Source organism: Myotis davidii, unplaced genomic scaffold (assembly GCF_000327345.1).
Source record: "Myotis davidii unplaced genomic scaffold, ASM32734v1 scaffold392, whole genome shotgun sequence".
Taxonomy (NCBI): Eukaryota; Metazoa; Chordata; class Mammalia; order Chiroptera; family Vespertilionidae; genus Myotis; species Myotis davidii.
Genome location: NW_006284244.1, coordinates 81,824 through 90,164, shown reverse-complemented (window position 1 = coordinate 90,164; position 8,341 = coordinate 81,824). Strand labels below are relative to the sequence as shown.

Below are 8,341 nucleotides of genomic sequence, written 5' to 3'. Positions count from 1 at the left end.
AAAGGGGTAGTAGAATCCAGCATTTTCCCTTTGCCTTACACTCTGCCCACTGGCACAGGTGCGTGGTGAATGAGGTGGGCTGACAGTACACAGTGCTTTAGGCTTCTCTCCTCCTAAGCACACGGTGGCCTCGGTGGCCTCAGCAGTGCACGGTGCTGCTTGTCTGGGGTCTAACTAGTACAGTGGGAACAGCAGAGCCACTTTATTTCTACACTTGGGAAAGGCCTGGAGCCTGACCACAAGTATCCATGCCCTTTCTACAGTCCACTTCCAATGGCCTTCGACAGGGAACGCAGTGTATGTGGAGAGCTGGGGGTAGGGGGTGGACAGATGGGATAACATAAGAGCGTGACCCTCTCAGAAGCGATGTGGCCTAACTACTGCTGTTTGCTTCCAAATCTCTGCATCCCTTTGACCAGTCATTTAAATGTACTTAATATTTGTCCTTTAAATTCTCTAGACCTTTGTGACATGTGGGGGGAGGCATCTTTTAGGTGGTATAAATGAGTATCACGCAGCGGGAAGGGAAGTTATGAATTCTCTGGCTGATTTTGGCAGAGCTGTGCCTTCAAAAAATTGGTTTGCAGTCCAGCGGACATCTTTCTGTATGTAACTCCCCACTAGTAAATGAGGGCTGGGTAGAAAGACCTTCCTTAGGGGTGCTTTTCTCCCCATTCATAGGCAAGGCTGTGAAGAGTTGACAGATGGCAGCCATCCATACCTTTCACAGCACAACTTGTGATTAGCAATTAAATGTGCTTTTGTCTGATCTCTGGTCTCCACAGCTGTCATGGTCTCAAGATTTTATGATGTTTCCATTGTGATGCTAATTTGTTGATACGGCTTTCTGGGCAATTTTGTATTGTTCTTGTTAGTTTCAAGGATTATCAAATAATAGTAATAGCCCTATTTGCTGATGGATGCACTACCGTCTGCACAGCTATGGCAACTCTTTGATGAGAAACTTCATAGTGTATAAATGCCAGCTGAGTATTTGTTACAGTTATTATGGTGGGACATCTTTTTGTCAAAGAGCTCCGGGCCCTATGCTGACATCATCCAGTAGTCTTTATAACCCCTGGTGAGGTAAGACGATGACAGAAGTTTTTTAAATCCCTATTTCTCTAGGCTGCTCTATAAGAAATGTTTAAAAGTGAGCACACGAGTGCTTAGGGAGCCACTGAAAGGTTTTAAGCAAAAAAGAACTTGAGCTGGTACTAAAAGCCATCTCTTGTACTACCAAGGGAGGAATTTATTATGGTTTCTTAGCTCTTGATTTCATTGTTTTAATATCAAATTTATATGCATTTTCTTTCTGGTTTAGGTCAGTGGGTTACCAACCCCAGATCTAAGCTGGCAACTAGATGGAAAGCCAGTCCGCCCCGACAGTGCTCACAAGATGCTCGTACGTGAGAACGGGGTGCACTCTCTGATCATAGAGCCTGTCACATCGCGAGATGCCGGCATCTACACATGTATAGCCACTAACCGAGCAGGACAGAACTCGTTCAGCCTGGAGCTTGTGGTTGCAGGTAGGCTCAGCTGCGAATCCTTCCTCTCTCCAATGACCATCAGATTTGGAAATGTGAACTAATCCTACATCAGTAGCCAATATGGATAATAATTCAAACTGCTGAAAAATAGATTGTATCATCAAAATAGCCATTCAGGGCATGTTGTAAGGCTTAGCAAATCAGAAACTAATTTTTCTTCAGTGTAGCCATTATGATTTATTTTTTCCTTCTCCCACTAGCCTGGACAAGAGAGAAAGGGATTTGGGCTCTTCTGGGTCATCCTACTCGTGTGTATGTGTTGGCCCTCAGTGTTATCTACGAAAAGGGCAGTAAGCAGCAGCATGGGCTCCAAGAACCAAACTTGCCGTATAAGAATTTGCTTATGCATGAGTTTCTGAAGATAGACTCAGCTTTTAAAGTAACAGATACCAATTTCAAAGTCCAAAATTTTAAATACTTCATTACCCCCAAATATTATAGTCACATTAAACTCAGAATTGCCTTTTAATTAATTATACTGTTTGGTAAACTTTGTAAAAGTATTGTTATATGAAGTCTTACCCTTAGATAAGGACAGTATATTTATGGAAAGGTTTATACCATCCTTAGGAGTTGAACATAAGATTCTGATAGCTCTTCTTGTAAAAGAAAAAGAAACGATGTTTATTCCTCATATACATTATCTCAATTAGTCCTTACAACAGCTCTCTGAGATAATTAGAGCAAATGTTTATCCTAGCTTTAGGGATGTGGAAACTAGAGACATTAAATGACTTGCCTGGGTCCCATTAGTCAGCTAAGGGCCAGTCTCAAAAGGTCTGTTGACTTCTAGTGCTTTTCCACACACCAAGAGCCACTGAGTTCTTTGAAGAAAGAGAGTAGCAGTCAATATGTGGACTATGGTGCTGTGTGTTAGCCATGCTTTACAATTTTGTGTACAGTATTCAGTATACTATGCACTAGGATTGACTTCCCTCATTCCTCTAACTCTCCCTCATCAGACTAAACCCTTTGGTTTTCTCCTGTTAAATGTGCTGCCTGTCCTCAGGACTGACCCTTGAGGTCCAAGAGACATCTCCGTTAGAACATGGCAGCGCATAGTAATTGGAACCAAAGTCTCTGACGTCATATCCCAGCTCTTGCTTACTAGCTGTGTCCTTGGGCAAATATATAACAACTCTGCCACTTCATTTCTCCATATGAAAAATGGGGAACATGATGCCTCACATGTTTTATAAGGTTAATCGGTGAAGCTCTGCATCACCAGTACCCTCCATAGCAATGTTCTACAATGGTAACTGCTACTCTTAATGGTGAGCTGCTATGACATTAAGACATTTTATATACATTTTATGCTCTTTTCAAAACTGGGCCCAGAAAGAATACTAAGTGGAGTCTGTTCCTACTTCACCAAAATAGCTAGGTCAGTGGTCGGCAAACTCATTAGTCAACAGAGCCAAATATCAACAGTACAATGATTGAATTTTTTTTTGAGAGCCAAATTTTTTCGAACTTAAACTATATAGGTAGGTACATTGTTATTAACTTAATTAGGGTACTCCTAAGGCTTAGGAAGAGCCACACTCAAGGGGCCAAAGAGCCGCATGTGGCTTGAGAGCCGCAGTTTGCCGACCACAGGCCTAGGTCAAATAACCATGTAAAGTCCAATAAAAATACTACCCTCTACTCCAGCCGGTGTCACTCAGCGGTTGAGCGTTGACCTATGAACCAGGATGTCATGGCTCAATTCCCTGTCAGGGCACATGCCCAGGTTGCAGGCTTGATCCCCAGTAGGGGGCATATAGGAGATGGCTGATCAATAAAAAAAAAAATTTTTTTTTAGATAGTCTTGGGTATTTGAAAATTTCAGGTAGAATGTTTATCATCTTCACCTGTTTTCCCCTTAGTTTTGCATTGATATATTTATCACTCCAGAAGGTAGAATATGGTGGAGAAAGACATGTATCCTCAAATTCATTATTGGTAGCTCAGAAGAAAATAAAACTAAACCTTATTTTCTCCAATTGTTTCTACATCAGATCCAAGAAAACAATTTCCCATTGGATGGTGATATTAGAGTGCTTTTAACAGTCAGTTCTGAATTCTCAGACTAATGAAGTTATCCTTTTATATGGCTTCCTTCCTTCAAGGTCTTTTTATGGCCTTTCAAATACAAATTGGAATCTGTAATTTATAGGTAACTAGTTAAAGCTGCCAAAGTTAGATGAAAATGCCTCTCAACTTTATGTTTCCCCTTTTCAATCCTACAGTACTTCTCACTTAAGCCATCACTTAAAAGTTTCAGAATCTTCATAGCAAACATTTCAGATAGCAGGGAGAGGAATTAAAGTGGATCACATTCCTAGATACACGTGTCCTCCTCAGCACCACTAGGTGGCAGTGGTTGGTAAAGGCTGGGCCTGGGTGGTCACATAATTAGCAGTGAAGCCATCCCAGCTGCTGGCAATGACCTAGGAGTCTCACACAGTCTGTCAGGCATTCTGTGGAGCAGATGGCCAGTGGACTGTGTGGGCCTGTCAGGCTTGAATTCATTGAGGAAACAAATGAGTGGAAGGAAGCATAGTAACCTTCCTTGATGAAAGAATAATCTGGAGAGAGGACTAGCATCGTGCCACCTCTGAAGCGACAAATAGTATCATAAAAGATCCGTTTAAGGAACATTTCCAAAAGCTTCTGAATTCTTCACAGAGCTCCTTCATCTATCACTGATGGATCATTTATGTCGTGTTTTCTCAGCTAAGGAGGCACACAAACCCCCTGTGTTTATCGAGAAGCTGCAGAACACCGGCGTTGCTGACGGGTACCCAGTGAGACTAGAATGCCGTGTTTCAGGAGTGCCACCACCTCAGATATTTTGGAAGAAAGAAAATGAATCACTCACTCACAGCACTGACCGAGTGAGGTGAGACTACAGGACGAATTAATCTAATCCTAATGATACGTAGGAAACACGGCTCACATAGCACGTAAATCTGTGTGAGTCGTGCCACTGATGACATCAAAAACAAAAATCACTCTCTACTCTAATGTGTGATCAAGCCTTTAGAAAGAAGCTATAATGGTATGTGATGAAGCACATTCTAATTTAATCTCATGGTGATTTTTTGTGTGTTTATCTTTATACCTAAAAGAAAAGATGAATTCATTTGCTGCAATGGTGATAGAAACTATTCAGTGGTTTGGTAAAGGCAGATCCTTAACTAGAAATTAAGAGTGCAGATTTATTCAACCTCTTGACGTCTGCTCTTCTCTCCCATTAACTTTAATGGGGCTGGCAGCCTCTCCAGAATAAGTATGACCCTATTATCGCCTGCTCACACTATTCTGTTTCTAATGACCTAATTAAAAATGATGCTTCGTGTTCACAGCCACTTTTTACAAATTTCAAACCCTAATGGCCTTATCCTTCTCTTCAGCATGCACCAGGACAATCATGGCTACATCTGCCTGCTCATTCAGGGAGCCACAAAAGACGACGCCGGGTGGTACACCGTGTCAGCTAAGAATGAGGCTGGGATTGTGTCCTGCACGGCCAGGCTGGACGTCTACAGTGAGTGCGCTCCACCTTACTGCATTTATCCATTACGTTAGGAAAGTCAGGCATCTGCACAGCAAGTCACATTACTGCTATTTAATCTTATAAACTAGTGTTTTTTCTGCCAAAACATTCATATTGTTCTTTCTCTTTCTATTTATAGTTTCTCGACATTAATAGTGAACTACACCAGGAGAAAAAATACCCAAGTATCATACAGAAACTTTGCATTATTAGCAAACTATGCATGTTGGCTAGTCAGTTGTGGCTTCCTTACCCAAGCATACCTTAGGCGTTAACCGTAGGCAAAGGCATAACCACATGTTTTTCACATGACGCTTGTTACTGTGTTTTGCAAATGACTGCCTTCTTTTTTAACATTTCTTTATATTATAATCCTATCATAATGTCTTATTGCACTCTGAGTGTGTGTACCATTGATCCTGGAATGCATACTTTTGTGGCTTAGTGCTTTTCTCATTAATATATCTTACGCAGCTGAACAACAGATTTGTGACTATGCATCCTAAATTTAAATAAAATCATGTTTATTGAATTTACAAACTAGTACAATAGCATAATGTGATCTATTGACATAGAGAAAACCACTAGAAAAATTTAAGAACTTATCTCTTCTTAAATGAGAAATAACTTCATGAGGTTTTTCAGAAAATGAGTAACCTCAAATTTCCTGACTGCCTAATTCCTTTCTATTGATCACTGTTAAAAGATCCATCCAGAACACCAAACTACTCTAATTATTGTGGCATTTATACATTATGAACTCTGAAAATTAAAAAAGAGGAGGGAGGTAAACTAGGAAACTTAGAGACTATCTCAAAGGATTCCCTGTGCTGTAGCAAATATTTATTTTCAAATAAAAATAAACTACACTTGGTCTTTATTATCCAGCTGTTATAGTCCCAATACCCTGTATAGACAGTAACTCAGCAACATATGAGTAAAATGCAAAACTATTCTTAAATTTTAGGATTTCTACTATCAATGTGTCCAGTCTTCATAAGGAACATGTGCCTGGAGGATGTCAAAGACATGTATTTACTTGAAACATCTAAGGGCTTTCCAGTAATCATGGTTAAAAGAGCGTTTTTGTTTTGTTTTTTGTAGCCCAGTGGCATCAGCAGCCACAGAGCACCAAGCCAAAAAAAGTACGCCCCTCAGCCAGTCGCTATGCAGCACTTTCAGACCAGGGACTAGACATCAAAGCAGCGTTCCAGCCTGAAGCCAGCCCATCTCACCTGACACTGAATGCCGGCCTGGTAGAGAGTGAGGACCTGTAATCCGACATTCTTCTTCAAGCTGAAACACTGAAACACCCTGCCTTGACCAGCATATGCCTTTGTCACTATGTAAAAGGCAAAACCATACCTTTGACTATAAGAAACCAAAATATTTTTTTTACTTGATATACCAAACTTAGAGTTTAAGTAGGTGATGCTGATAGAAATGTACACATTGCACAGGAAAACTTTTGAATTGCTGTGATTAAAGTGGTCTGAAATGCTAACGGTAACCACAATTCGTATTATCAAAGAGCCTTTAAACACTAGCTTTAGGTGCTACACAACATGACAGTGTGCAATGCGTAACATGAGGCATTTGTACCATAAAAATACAAAAATGATTCTTAAGTGGCAGTGTATCCAGACAGCTACAGTGAACCAAGTGCAATATGTAAGGATGGAAAAGGAAGAGGAAAGAAAACCAAGTTAATGCCTTGTCTTTGCAAACTGTTTTATATTAAATCATAAAGAGGGAATTACTTGCCTTAAATATAATACTGTCAAGTGTTTTCGAATAAGGGTAACACCTTAGTTCTTGACATTTTTTTATGTGTTTTATTTCCTTTCATGCTACCTAGGTAGAAAGCTTATTTACAAACCATATTAAATGGCTAATTTAAATATAAATAATATAAAGTATTCTGAATAGAGCAGAAATATATTACAGTCCATTCCAGGAAAGGCATCCAAACCACCCAAATAACCAAGGCATACAGAATTTGGAGGAAACAGGGGTTTGAAAGACGTAAGGAGAAGAACAAAGGAAAACTGCCAACATACTGACTACATTGTGTTCATTTAGATAAAAGTAGAAGGGCAGGAGACATGTTAAAGGCCAGGCTTTTCTTTGATTTTCTTGAAAATTAATCTCACAGGTAGGTGAAAAAACACAGCCATTCACAAGTCAGGGAATCTAGGGCCAGCTGGAAGTTGGAGCACCTGTGCTATGGAAATTTAGTGTTGTCTTTGTGTAGTAGTTGATGATTTTAGATGTTTAGAGCAAGTTGACAATGGACTGAGACTGCAAGATTGGTGTAAGAGAGACGTTGCCTGTAGCATCTAGTCTACTTGAAGGAAATGGAGACTTAGGAGAGACAAAAACAGGTCTGTGCCATAATGTATTTTTTTCAATGGCACCAAGACACGGTGAATGGAAAATACCAGTTCACATCCCTGCTCACACGAAACCGTGCTTTAAGAAGGTGCCACGTGCTGAGGAGTTTGTAAAGGCATCTCAGCAAAGACTGATTTTTAAATGCACATGATTCTGCATCAGCTAGACTGAGATGATTCTGACCAGACTTGATGGTTTTAAGTCGGAACCAATAAATTTTTAAAAAGAAGAAACAACAATTTGGCCTAATTTTATAAAACATGAGGCTTTAATGGTACTTTGCTATGAAAAGAAAACACTGTATTTCTTATCCAAAACACGTATATCTTTCATTATTTATAATAAAAATGTTGAACTCTCTAAGCTCAGTTACTCAATTCAATACATAGTATTTTTTAAAGTAATTTTATATCTGTGTACCACCCCATATATTTCATATTACTGCTTCACATGTACAGCTTTCTACTTCTTTGTAAGAACACCAACCAACCAGGTTTGAAATGATTAACAGGCTTGAGCACTGGGTGGCAGATGTTCTATGCAGTGGTGCAAGCTTCTTTGGCCACACTTGTATGCATTACTAATATGGAATTTAAGATACCATACAAAGTCCCTCATGGACCTACCTATATTGTAGTACTATGACTTATGTCGTATCTTAATTGCCAAATTTTTCTGAATGTGACTTTTTTGCTAATTTTCTGGGTTTGGGATTAAGTAGCATTATTTTGCCATCTTTTATGTTGTATTTATAAAAAAAATAGTACTATCATACTATTTTTGGGTTGTTGTGATGGTGTAATGTGGATTTAACATCATTAAAATTTTAAAAAATCTAAGTTGCATTTTTGTA

At 39.5% G+C, this 8,341-nt stretch overlaps 1 protein-coding gene across 1 annotated transcript in view; it reads left to right on the top strand.

The window, feature by feature from the left end:
- PALLD (palladin, cytoskeletal associated protein) overlaps positions 1–8,323 on the top strand; it is a 389,700-nt gene extending 381,377 nt beyond the window's left edge. Inside the window, exons 18-21 of the mRNA XM_015568474.1 lie at positions 1,325–1,532; positions 4,272–4,437; positions 4,952–5,085; positions 6,199–8,323. Of these exons, the coding sequence (XP_015423960.1) occupies positions 1,325–1,532; positions 4,272–4,437; positions 4,952–5,085; positions 6,199–6,371 (681 nt within the window). The 3' untranslated portion in view covers positions 6,372–8,323. The remainder of the gene's footprint in view (positions 1–1,324; positions 1,533–4,271; positions 4,438–4,951; positions 5,086–6,198) is intronic.
- Positions 8,324–8,341: the final 18 nt, after the last annotated feature.